Source organism: Odontesthes bonariensis, chromosome 6 (assembly GCF_027942865.1).
Source record: "Odontesthes bonariensis isolate fOdoBon6 chromosome 6, fOdoBon6.hap1, whole genome shotgun sequence".
NCBI lineage: Eukaryota > Metazoa > Chordata > Actinopteri > Atheriniformes > Atherinopsidae > Odontesthes > Odontesthes bonariensis.
Window position 1 is genome coordinate 9,090,626 of NC_134511.1, and position 12,568 is coordinate 9,103,193.

Here is a 12,568-nt window from a genome sequence, read left to right on the forward strand (position 1 = left end):
CTGGAGTGTGGATCTCCAGCGCTCTCACATAAATTTTCTGGAACTTTCAGCGGTGTTCCTCTCCCTGAAACATTTCCTTCCGTCTCTCATGGGTCACCATGTCCTGGTGAGGACGGACAATACGACTACGGTGGCGTATATCAACCGTCAGGGGGGATTACGCTCCCGTCAGTTGCATATGCTGGCACGCAGACTGATCCTGTGGAGCTGTGGTCGTCTCCTCTCCCTGAGAGCGACGCACGTCCCGGGAGTCCTGAACACGGGTGCGGACCTGTTGTCCAGGGGCGCGCCGGTATACGGGGAGTGGACTCTGCACCCGGAGATTGTGGAACAGATATGGGCACGTTTCGGCCGGGCCGTGGTGGATCTGTTCGCATCGAGAGACAACACGCAGTGCGCGCTGTTTTACTCTCTCCGCAGCATGGATGCTCCCCTCGGCGTAGACGCACTAGCGCACGCCTGGCCGCGCGAGCGTCTTTACGCATTCCCCCCCCTGGCCTTGATACCCCCCACTCTGTCCAGAGTGAGGGAGCATGGCCACGCACTGATTTTGATAGCTCCGCATTGGCCTGCGATGCATTGGTTAGCGGAGATATATCAGCTGATGTGCGCTCAGCCCTGGCAGCTCCCGCTTCGCAGGGACCTGCTGTCACAGGGGGGGGGAGCGGTCTTCCACCCACACCCAGAGCGCCTGGCACTGTGGGCCTGGCCCCTGAGTGGCTAAATCTGTCAGCTGTGGGTCTTTCACAGCGGGTGATTTCCACTATACAAAACGCTCGAGCCTCCTCCACTAGGTCTCTGTATGACTGTAAGTGGAGAGTGTTTGAGGGGTGGTGTCACAGAAATGGCCACATTCCTTTTCAGTGTCCAGTAGGAGTGATATTGTCATTCTTGCAGGACCTGATTGACAAAGGAAAAGCTTTCTCCACGGTTAAAGTGTACTTGGCGGCTATCGCCGCCTGTCACGTGGGTTTCGGGAAGCTAACAGCGAGCCAGCACCCGCTGGTTTGCTGCTTTATGAAGGGAGCGCGCAGGCTTCTCCCCGTGTCCAGACCGCTGGTACCACCATGGGATCTGGCCGTGGTCCTGAAAGGGCTTAAGGGCCCTCCCTTTGAACCACTGGAGGGGGCAGACTTGAAACACGTGTCTCTCAAGACAGTGTTGTTGCTGGCTTTGGCTTCGGCTAAACGGGTCAGTGACATCCATGCGCTCTCAGTGCATCCCTCATGCGCTCAGCTCTTTCCGGGGGATGTGAGGATGATTTTGAAGCCCAACCCGGCCTTTGTGCCTAAGGTGGTGGGCTCATGTTCTCCTATTGACCTTGTGGCTTTTGCTGCCTCACCAGGTGAGCAGATGTCGCATGCGTTATGTCCAGTCCGTGCAGTGAGCACTTATATGGACAGGACGAGGGGTTTCAGGAGGAGCGATCAGCTGTTCGTCTCCTGGGCTAACCCTCATAAGGGGAAACCTGTCACAAAGCAACGTCTATCCCACTGGGTGGTGGAGGCGATTGCTTTGGCTTATACGAGTCAGGGTTTGCAGCCACCTGTGGGCCTGCGAGCGCACTCGACTCGGGGCTTGGCCGCATCCTGGGCCTTATTCAGGGGAGTCACTGTTCAGGACGTTTGTGCTGCAGCGAGTTGGTCCTCGCCTCTCACTTTTGTCCGTTTCTATATGCTGGACGTCTCCGCTCCGTGCGTGGCTAGAGCGGTTTTGCTGTCCTGATTGGAACAGTGTACTTATCCCTATGGGTTGGTGGACGCTGGATAAGCTTGTCTGGCAATACGGGAGCAACCATATCCCATAGTGAGACATCGAGCGAAATATTATGAAAGAGAACTTTAGGTTATTTACATAACCCCGGTTCTCTGAGTAATATGAGTGAGATGTCTCACCAGACAACCCTTCTTGCTTGGGCGAGTGAGAAGAGGTGCTTATCTTGAATGACGTGGTGCCGTCCGCAGGAGGTATTTAAGGTAGGTGGGACTACCTGGTGCGGACGGACACGTTTCACCAGCCAATCAGGATTGGCGTAATGAGATTGATGCTTCTGAGGTCTGCAGCGGGGGCGTGCATCCCATAGTGAGACATCTCACTCATATTACTCAGAGAACCGGGGTTATGTAAATAACCTAAAGTTTCCTCCCAATAAACATCTCCTTTCATTTCAGACCAGCTGCCTGCAGCAGCTTAATATGAGGCTCACGTGTGTGATGCAACAACACACAATGTTTGTCTGGTTGAAAAGACGAGTCACTACAGGCTGTGTGTTTCAGCTGGCTTGGAACCTTTAAGACTTTACTAGAAACTCCGGATCAAATGGGAGACTCTTAAAGGGGGACATCTGCTGCATTTGAGGCTTTGAGCGAGGCAAAGCAGCCAAAACACTTAAAAATCAAAGGCAAATGAACAGTAATAGCATTCAAGGGCATGACTTCATAAAACACCCTGCGACTACTCCCTGAGCATGACTGAATTATTTATTAGGCACGAGGCCTCGGGCTTTGAACTTAATTTCATTGGCTCATGAAGAGACCCTGAGCTGATAAATGCTGTCTTTTCATTAAGGGTTCAGAAAATTCTAGAAAAGACCTCTGTGTGGGGCATCTTTGGGAACAGCAAGGTTTAGGTCTCTAATTCTATTCTTAAGCATTATCTCTTTAAAATCACAAGAAAAATATCGGTTAGATTTGTCATAACCATTGTCGATAAATCGTGGGCATTTGAAATTAATACACACCCAACTGTGCATGCCCGCAGTCTTTATCTGAACTGTCCTACAGTCCCGGAGGGGAAAAGACAAACAAAGAGCGAGAAAACAAAGCTAAATGTGTCCTGGCGGTGCCAGGAAATGGAAGCCCTCGGCTGTTTGTGTCACCTCCTCACGTGGCAGCGATGAGCTCATGCAGGAGCTCCATTTCCAGAAAATGCTTGTTGCACCGAAGGGGACCAAAGGCCAAAAAGAGGAAATTATTTCTTAAAAGATGTAAAGATAAAAGAATACACAATAATACACTGCCCCATTATTAATTAAAAGGTGAGAAAGGTCAGGGCAGCGGGGATACTTGTTGGAGACTCTGTGGCTCTAATGGAGCCTACCACTTCCATATCTTTTGGGACTGCCAAGCAATAAAACCCTAATGGGAAGAGATCCACAAACATATTGAAAATATATTTAATGTGAACATTCCATTAAAATGTGAAACTGTATTGGGCGATATAAAGTTTGAAACATGGAACATAAAAGACAAAAAATTGTTGACTATGTTGTTGGCAGCTAGTAAGAAATGTGTCACTAGGAAATGGTTAAAAGTGGAACCTCCCACCATCGACGAATGGATTGAAATTGTTTACGAGATTTATGTTAAGGAGAAGATTTCTTTTTCCCTCAAAGTTGAGAAAGAAAATTTTTATAAGATCTGGACCAAGTGGACCGAGTATGTAAAACCAATCAGATCTGATTTTATCTGACCATACTCGTGCTTTGTTTCAACCTACCCTCTTCTATTTATTTATTTATTTTTATATATACACATATAAATATTTTAATTTTTTTTGTGTGTGCGATATATTGATTGCATGTAGGGGTGCGCTCCCCAATTCTGTTGTTCTTGTGTTATTACTTCCACCAGGAATGGTTTGGGTCCGTGGGAGAAAGATCCAGAAGGGCAGTATGGACTACAACACTGAATCCTTGGCAAACTGAGTTATTGTACATGTGTTGTGATGTATGTGATGAAGATGTGCCTTTCTGAATAAAAAGAGAATTTCAAAAAAAAAAAAAAAAGGAATGACGTGCACTTTGAGTCCCTCCATTTTAGCTAAAATGGTCACTGGGTTTCATGGGAACTTAATATCCAGCTTCCAAGGTGAATACCTGTGCCGAGTTGCTGTTGGTCTCCGTCTCAGGAAAGTATGGGTAGTGGATGTAAAACATATCGTTGCGGACCATCTTCTTCCTCATCCGACAGGGTCCCTCCGTCATCTCCAGCACGAACTTATCCAGGTGGGAGCCGATGGGCGGGCCCCAGAGGCCTCGCTCACGCAGCAGCTCGTATTCGATGGACGCCCAATCTTCAGTCACGTACTTGAGGGCGTTCTGCTGCCGCTGCGAGAAAGAAGGGATGGATAAAGCATGAGTGGTGAGTCACTTTAAAAAGGGCTGCTATGAATCATAAATGCAGCCACAGCTGGAACTCTGGGCAGTGAAAAAGTGTTTTTCTGAGTGGTCGACTGTCCTGCAGGAACATTGAGTCTGCAGTGTTATCTAACAGAGAGTTTGCCTCTCAGCTGACACAGATCATCAGGGTCGAGTTCTTTGTGAAGCCACTGCGACGTACCTCTTGATATTCTTTGTACTGCATGGCCACCAAGTCTCGAACGACTGCGATGTGCGTGAACATCCACTGGAAAGTCTCCTGTTGGTCAGATATGCACAGAACAGAACTGTAACGACACAGAGCTGAGGAACGGGACCTTGAAGAATCTGGGCAGTTGGCTTGCTGCGTACCTGTGCCGACGGGCTGTTCTTGTTCAGGCTGTTCTCCTTCTTGTTGCGACGGACGCCGGTCAGCTTGGAGAGGCCGAAGTTGCTGCTGACTCTGGACAGTTTGGACTGGGTTGCCGGGGCGACAGCTTCCCCGCGACTGATATACTTCTTCTCATGAGCTGAGAGGAGAGCAGGGGAAGAAGACTGTTAATAAACCCCTTATAAAATCGGCGTCCTGCCCCTAAACACTTCTTATTGGTTGAAATGAACACGCTGCTTCCTGTTGACAAGCTAGTTAGCAACAGGTCAGCATCACTCAGGGAATAATGGACGAGGAGAAGCTGATCTTTACCGTGGAACAGCACCCAATGGTTTATGACCCCAAACACCCGGACCACAAAGATCTGAACCGAAGGGAGCCAGAGAACTCGGTGTTTCAAGTGAGTACTTTCTGAACCAATAGAATCACTCCCGACAAAATCGCCACGCTGCATATCAGGACACCCTCGCGAAATTTCGTCATCGTATCGCATCAGTTTCGCTCGCTGGCTTTCAGTCAGGATGAGGTGTAACAGTCCTCACTTTCAAGAAAGAGGCTGCAGCGGTGAGATCCTTTCAAAATGTTCCCGTTCATAATCACTGATGATCATGTGTGAACGTGTGGCCTGCTCAGATGATATCTAAGAACGCAGCAGCTTGCATTTGCGTGGCGTTATGACGGATGGCTCGTCACAGATCCACAAATGCATGCTGCGTTTAGGTTCTGGTGGCAAACTGGGTAATCTGAGTTTCACCTTTTTCAATGATGGAAAAATATAGAGAAATAGCTCGAGACTTTTGCACAGCACTGTTCAACAAAGCTGCTCGACATGCGTTCAGGTTGCTCCGTTTCTAAATGTGGATTGGAACGTGCGGCCAAAGTCACCTGTGACCCCAGCTTTTAAAGAAATAACCAAAAGATGGGAAGGGGATACTCTGTGGGTGGGTGGGTCACATGTAGATCTGAACCTCCTCTCATACACCCGTCTCTTCTTACATCAGGAAACAATGATGAGTAAAACTCTAGTTTCACTCAAATCACGCTAGAAAAGAGCTTGTTCCAATAAAGCTCGAACAGCACGTTTCTCTGCCAAAATGTCTGGTTTAGCAGACATTTTGGCAGGGAGTAAAAACTTCAGAGGGCGGCTGGTGGTAAACGAAAGAGAGCAACTCAGCGATAAAGGGTAAAACTGGCAAGGTGGTTTCATTAAAAAAAAAAGCAGAATTCTCAAATAGTAGTTTGACTTCTTCACATGCCACAAACACTCGCTCTGAGGAGGGAAAAAGGGGGCTGAGCCGGCTGAGGAAATGCTCAGCCAGTGTGCTTCTGTTCTCAGTGTGCGTTTTCACAGCATCGCTCACCCAGGTGGTTCTGCCAGCTCTTCAGGGCCGGCTCCTCCAGGGCTGGACGGGCCGTGGCGATGTCCACGTGGCCTCTGTCGTTGCAGGGCAGAGACACTTTGAAGATGTCCTCCAGCATCTGGCGCTTGCTGTGCATCAGCTCCGTCCACACGCGGTTCACTGCCTTCAGCAGCAGCTGGCGCCCTGCAGAGAGGAAACAGCGACCGGTTTACAGGAAAGAATCAGCCTGCTTCACCTGCAGGAGGGTAAAGTTTATCTCATAATGAGTCAAAACACTGAAATGACCTTATTGGTATAAATCTTTGGGACACATTTGAAAAAAATCCAAAACAAGATGGTGTGGCCGCTCATGGAGACCAGAAAACATAACCACTGACAGATGCTTGAATGTGTTTTTATATGGATGACTGAAATAGATTTCAGCCTCTCTCTCACACACACACACACACACACACACACACACACACACACACACAAGCAGTCAGTTGGTTGAACTCATCAGCGAGCACTCATGGCCCCACTTTAACACACAGAGCAGCATCTCACCCTCGCTGACATCGTGGCTGTGTGTACCATCGGCCTCGTTCTCCGTGGGCATCATGACGTGCCAGGTTGTCATCCTGGCCTCAGCCTCCAGACCGAAGCCCTCCATACTGCTGCAGAGACAAACACACACCAGCTTTGGATCCATGTTTCCTGCAGAGACCTGAGAGCACGGTGTCGCACCAACAGATCGATTGTTTGGCTCTTCTCCGGCAGCCATGACTGCTCTCTGTGGTGGTGCGACATGTCGGGTTAAAGCATGTTGTACTCCCAGCATGGAGGGAAATTCAGTCTCTACCCACCTGCTGCAGTTTTGGGAACTATAACTACCTGCTCCAGGACACACACAAGCAGGACAATCTGATGCCATGTGGGCTAACAAAATGGAGCCCGAGTCTCACAGAAAATAACAAATAAAGGAGGTGTAGTAACGTGTCTGCGGGACAGTTGCTCCCAAAAAGATTCCACTAAGTAAAGTTAATGGCAAAAATACAATGCTTAAAATACAAAACTTAAATACTAAAACATAAAGTTAATACAATACTTTATCTTTTTTTAAATTTATTTAGTCATTTATTATTATTATTATTATTATTATTACTATTATTATTAGTTAGTAGTAGTATTTTTATTAGAATTGGTATTATTATTGTTGTTATCATTAATATACAATCATTGTAAATATTAATAATTTTTTTAAGCTACTTGACTAATTTGAATTTCCCCCATTGGGGGATGAATAAAGTATTTTTCTATTCTATTCTACAATGTAAACACATGAAATATAAATAAATCAGTGCATTATCCACCCATCCATTTTCTATACCCGCTTAATGCGTCGGTTGGGTTGCGGGGGGGCTGGAACCTATACCAGGGGTCATTGGGCGAGAGGCGGGGTACACCCTGGTCTTGGTCGCCAGTCCATCACAGAGACAAACGAGACGAACAACCACACACACGCTCACACTCCCTCCGAGGGACAATTTTAGAGACCAGTGCATTATCTAAAATCCTAATATAGCCAATCGTATGACTTGTATATCTTAAGACTGATTGCAGACTGATTAGTTAATGCGTGCCTTAAAAATGCTGCAGAAACAGACCCGCTGCAGGTCTGTTTCTGCAGAGTCTACATAAGTTTGAGGTCGAGTCAGCAGACTGGTTGTCTCTGCAAACGTTGGGCCGCAGCGACAGCGATACACGAAATACAGAGCGTTGATTCTTCAAGTTAAACAGTGAATACAAACAGTCGCTGCCCATCTTTCGCCGCAGGCTGAAAACCCATCTCTTCAGGAAACACTACCAAGAGCCGCCCTCTTAGGACATCACCTGTTTCATCCTAGCTCCTTACGCACTTATTTGTTTCCTAATTTGTCTTCCCATTTGTCTCGGTACCTAACTTACCGCTCTTACTCTAGCACTAGTTATGCTCTTAGCTGTTTGGTTTTGGAAGGAAATGCACTTATGATTTCTTGTGACCTGAAGTTCTTTTGCCTACCGATGTGGAACACACTTATTGTAAGTCGCTTTGGATAAAAGCGTCTGCAAAACGACCGTAATGTAATGTAATGTAATGTAATGTAATATGCAAAATCACCACACTGGCCACACATATAGACCTTCTGTAACAGTTATCGTTTGGCCTGTTTCATACAACAGTTTTATAAAAGCACATTTCAGCACAAACTCCTGTAGATTGCAGTTGGATGTTTTCTTACCTCCCGCTGTGCAGGCAGATGAAGCAGTGAGCCAGACAGGCCACAAAGTCCTGGTCGTGGTTTCCCGGCCCCAGCACCAGGTTGCGGTTGACGGTCAGGACCCGCAGGGCATCCAGCAGGGCCACCTGCTGAGCTACCGTCTTGTGGGGTCGACAGAGCTGGTAGAGAACCGTCCGGTTCAGGCAGTGGTAGATGGTGTCGAGGGAGAGACCCTGGGAACGCCTCTTGGACTGGAGGAGGAGGAGGGGCGGGACGAAAACAAGCACACACGAGCAAGGTAAGACATCTGGCAGGTTAGTCTCAGGTCACACTGTTGTAGGTCGGATATGAATAAAGCCGCGCTGGAAACTGTTCAGCAGAAAGACGATTTGTTTGAGCTACTCCAGCTGAACTCTGTTAAGTCTTTAGTAGGTTGTTGACGGCGAGGACTCAGACATAAAACTTGTACTTTCTGCCTCCTGGACTGCATTTTCCCAGCACCCAAAGACATCTCAGAATGATGCAGTAACAGGCGGCTGTTACTAAAAGATTTGTGAGTGAACTAAAACATGCCTGAAATTCTTTAAACAAACAGGAAACACTCTTTACGGTCCACATCTTCCCTGAGTGTATCTTTACAGAGTGCTCTGAACCCTAACCCTAAACCCAGCCATCTGATTTAACTGATTTAGATCGATGGTAAAGAATTCCCGCTGTGTGTCGCAGCATTAAGTAGGTGGCCATAAGCACCGCTAATCACATCGGGATATTTTCCTGAACACAAAGGCACATTATGACGACTTGAATAATTCATTTCAGTGAATAATCTGCTAATCTTCTTGCACGCACAGCAGCGAGTTCAGATGCAATGCATAAAACGTATAAGACAAAGTCCATACATGGCCTTAGCATGATTGGAGCGGTTTTATTTTCTACTGCTTTTGCATTAGCTTCTTCAATGAAGACCTCAACCACACAGTTTCTGTTCGGTAACTCCTGTAGGTCCCGTGCCTGTTCAGTGAATGACATGAACAGGTCAAGAACGTGCAACATTGAGCTTCTTACACACCCGTTTGCCTGTCGGGCCCTAAATGCATCAACAGCACTGCACTGAGATGAATGCTGCTTATTTTATTTACTGTGTGTGCAGCTGCTGCATTAACTGGAACAGGACTACAGCCAGAAGAGCACCAGACAGACGGTGTCTGTTGTCTCCTAAGTCCATTTTAGTATCAGAATCATTGTAACCTCCTGCAACATTATGCGACTACAAGGTCGAGGAATGTACATTATTAAAAATCTAATTCTAAACACACACTGATCCAGGTCAGAAACATATTTAAATATATACATATTCATTTATCTTTTTAAATCAAATTTGGAAACTAATCAGTTCTGGGGCCACTAATAGACAGAGGTTACTCTGCGTGTACCTGTCCAATAAGCTGCACAATGAAGTCCACCACCAGCTTGGAGTCCTTGTTGAACATGCCCTGCCACAGCTTGTCCACCACCCGCTGGGTGAAGTAGAAGACGTTGTTGACCAGAATCTGGTAGCTGCCACCGCTGCTGAGAGGCAGAGAGGCGTCCTCACCTGGACAGAGGGGAGTTCACACATCACTGAGACTTTATTCTCACTCAAATCAGTTCAACCGATGAAGCTGGAAATTCATCTTAAAAGAATCACAGTAATGAACTAAACTGAGATGATAAACTGAATGAGATCTTATATATTTTGTCATAAACATGACATAAAAAGGAGCTCTGAGTATGAACAAATTAGAGCGACAGCAAAACCTTAATGGCTCATCTTTGAAGCTTTTTGTTATTTTTCAGAACATTTCTTTGATTTTCTTACAACTAAGACCAAAGACGACAGACTAAATGTGCACATGCAGATCTGATTCTGCAGCTTAGACAAAGGAAGGGCACCACACCTCAGCATCAAGTGGGCCCTATGCTAAACTTCTTCATTTTGTTTTTTTAAATTCTGGAGTAGCTCAGACACATTTTTTCAGCTTCAAGTATGGAAAAAAGATTTAAAAAAAACCTGCAAATTCGTTATTGCTACACTGAGTTGAATTAGTTTAGATGAATTTCAGTATGGTGGGATCCAGCAGAGAGATCCTCCTGTCAGAGCCCGAGTGCTGTGGTGGGAGGATGCCGGCTGCATCTCTGTCACAACCGGCAAATGTTTTTGTGTAATTCTACTGAGCCGATGCTGACAATGTCCGCTAGCACAAGCCTTCCTCGGGTCACCTGCAGATACCTCGAGAAGTATGACTCCTAGTCATCGCTCATCACTCGAGGTTTGTTGTGTGTAGCAACAAGCCCACACGCAGGGCTAGCTAACTAAGAACATTGTGGTGAATGTTTTCCATAATTCTTGTGATTTCATTTTCTGTATGTTTTACGATGACAGAGGAAGCCGTATGTTATTTTGACAGATCAGAACAGGAGGGCGATTTATCATAAAGTTACGTGTTTCACACTGTGAAGAACCACATGCAGACCACCTGTAGTAAAATGCACCATTAATCATCTTCAGTTTAAGCTGATGCGGGCATCATTGCTGACAGTGGCAGCGTATCCATTGCTTATTATTGTGCCGCTCGTTATATGTAAGAGGCAAGGCAAGTTTATTTGTACAGCACAATTCAACAACAAGGTGATTCAAAAGTGTTTTACAGATACATTAAAACAGTAGAAATCAAAAGCATGATTTAAATTTTAGGCTGAGGCTTTCTGGGAGTTTGTTCCAGACATGTGGAGCTTAGAGGCTGAACGCAGCTTCTCCATGTCTGGTTCTGACTCTGGGAACTGATAGAAGACCGGATCCAGATGACCTGAGGGGTTCATACTGGGACTCAGGAGGTCACTGATGTATTCTGGTCCTGGACCATTCAGAGCTTTACAGACCAGCATCAGAACTTTAAGAGCTATCAACTGGAGTCCTGGATTGCCCTAAATGACCTAAATGCTACTTAGTAAGGCATGTCCCATCAAAATGAAAACCATCAATGTAGATGATGGGTACTAAGAACCACTGATAGAATTTACACAGGCAGAAAGATCAAACTCTGCTGCTGACAAATGGTCTTATTTTCAGTCTTTCATCTGAATGTTGCTACACGGTAAAAAATAATCCCCGCTTAAAAGAGGAGTGAAGGAGGTACTCTAACATAAGAAGTCATATAAACGGACAGAGAGGGATTTGCTGAGTCATGATGCATCATCTCAGTGTCTCACAGACACAAACAGAAATAGGTTCAGCAGGATGTCTCTTTAGTGGGAACCTGGAATCCTCCAGAGATTCTGTTTCATTAAAGAATTGTGAAATTAAGTTAATCTTCTCTAGTTGCTAATTTTGGCAGGTAACAAACTATTAGACTGAGGGGAAAAAGCTGGTGGAGGTTTGACTCTGTAATTCATGACTGTGAAATGATGGACAGGTTTGTACTGAGACTTTGTGCTGACCTAGAAGGACGTCGGCAGCCAGAAGATGCTCCATGACACCGTCCAGGATGTTGGACTGAAACTCCTTCTGCTGAGTTCTGGTGGAGCGCTCTGGGGAGGCCTAAGAAAAATAGATAAACAACACACTTAGAACCTTTATTTTCACCAAACCAAACCATTTTAGCGGTACTGATCAACATGTCAACAACATTTGAGGGAAAGGATCAGCAAAGAAAGTGTCAGCATATTTTTTTTTTAAATAAAATGTGAGGGCAAATACAGAAGTTTTGCTCTGGGACAGCGCCCCTCCGGACAGATCTCCGTACCTCCAGCAGCATGTCAATGATGGGCGTCTGCTTGCTGGCTAGTGTCATGCAGAGGTTGTCCATGATCAGCACCCTCATGAAATCAAAGACGTATTTTTTAGCCGGGTGGTTGGTGAGCGATGTCTTGGAGCCCACGTTACAGTATTCAGACTGGCTGCGGTTCATTCCAGAGTCCCCAGCAAAGGCCTTGAACTCTTCGGTAGGAGAACCCGCTTCATCGTCCAAATCAGTCACCTAAAGCGATGGAGGGAAAGAGTGAGTCTACACAGCTGGAAAAAGGACAGCAAGACAGCAAAATCAAGTAATGACAGAAACTCAAATTAGAGGTGTTTCATTCTCCACTCCTTCCGTGGAGCTGTGTTCATCTCATGCTCATGCAGCTGATACACTGTGAGAGAAGCCAAACACTTTCTGAATGGACTGTGTGAGGAAAAACTGCAGTCTCTTCTCTTCCACTTGTGATCTTGAAAGTGCTGCTGTGAAGATAATAGTTCCCATGGCTGAGCAAAGGGGCAATCATTTACGGTTTTTACTGCCCCGAAAGGGACAATAACAGTAAATCCGCAAAGAATGCACAGGGTTCCCTGATTACTACTCTTGTGATGACATTTATTTGTCCTGAGCCCAATTTCAAGCCTTAAGTCTTGGGACAAAAT

General features: G+C 46.2%; 1 protein-coding gene across 6 annotated transcripts in view; it reads right to left on the reverse strand.

The window, feature by feature from the left end:
- The window catches only part of wdfy3 (WD repeat and FYVE domain containing 3), a 114,094-nt gene that overhangs the window by 21,408 nt on the left and 80,118 nt on the right, over positions 1 to 12,568 (reverse strand). For all 6 annotated transcript variants that reach the window (XM_075467259.1, XM_075467260.1, XM_075467256.1 and 3 more), the window contains 9 exons: positions 11,913 to 12,146; positions 11,608 to 11,707; positions 9,564 to 9,724; positions 8,152 to 8,381; positions 6,437 to 6,546; positions 5,891 to 6,073; positions 4,511 to 4,668; positions 4,341 to 4,418; positions 3,878 to 4,108 (listed from right to left, as the gene is read on the reverse strand). In XM_075467259.1, coding sequence (XP_075323374.1) covers positions 3,878 to 4,108; positions 4,341 to 4,418; positions 4,511 to 4,668; positions 5,891 to 6,073; positions 6,437 to 6,546; positions 8,152 to 8,381; positions 9,564 to 9,724; positions 11,608 to 11,707; positions 11,913 to 12,146 — 1,485 coding nt within the window. The remainder of the gene's footprint in view (positions 1 to 3,877; positions 4,109 to 4,340; positions 4,419 to 4,510; positions 4,669 to 5,890; positions 6,074 to 6,436; positions 6,547 to 8,151; positions 8,382 to 9,563; positions 9,725 to 11,607; positions 11,708 to 11,912; positions 12,147 to 12,568) is intronic.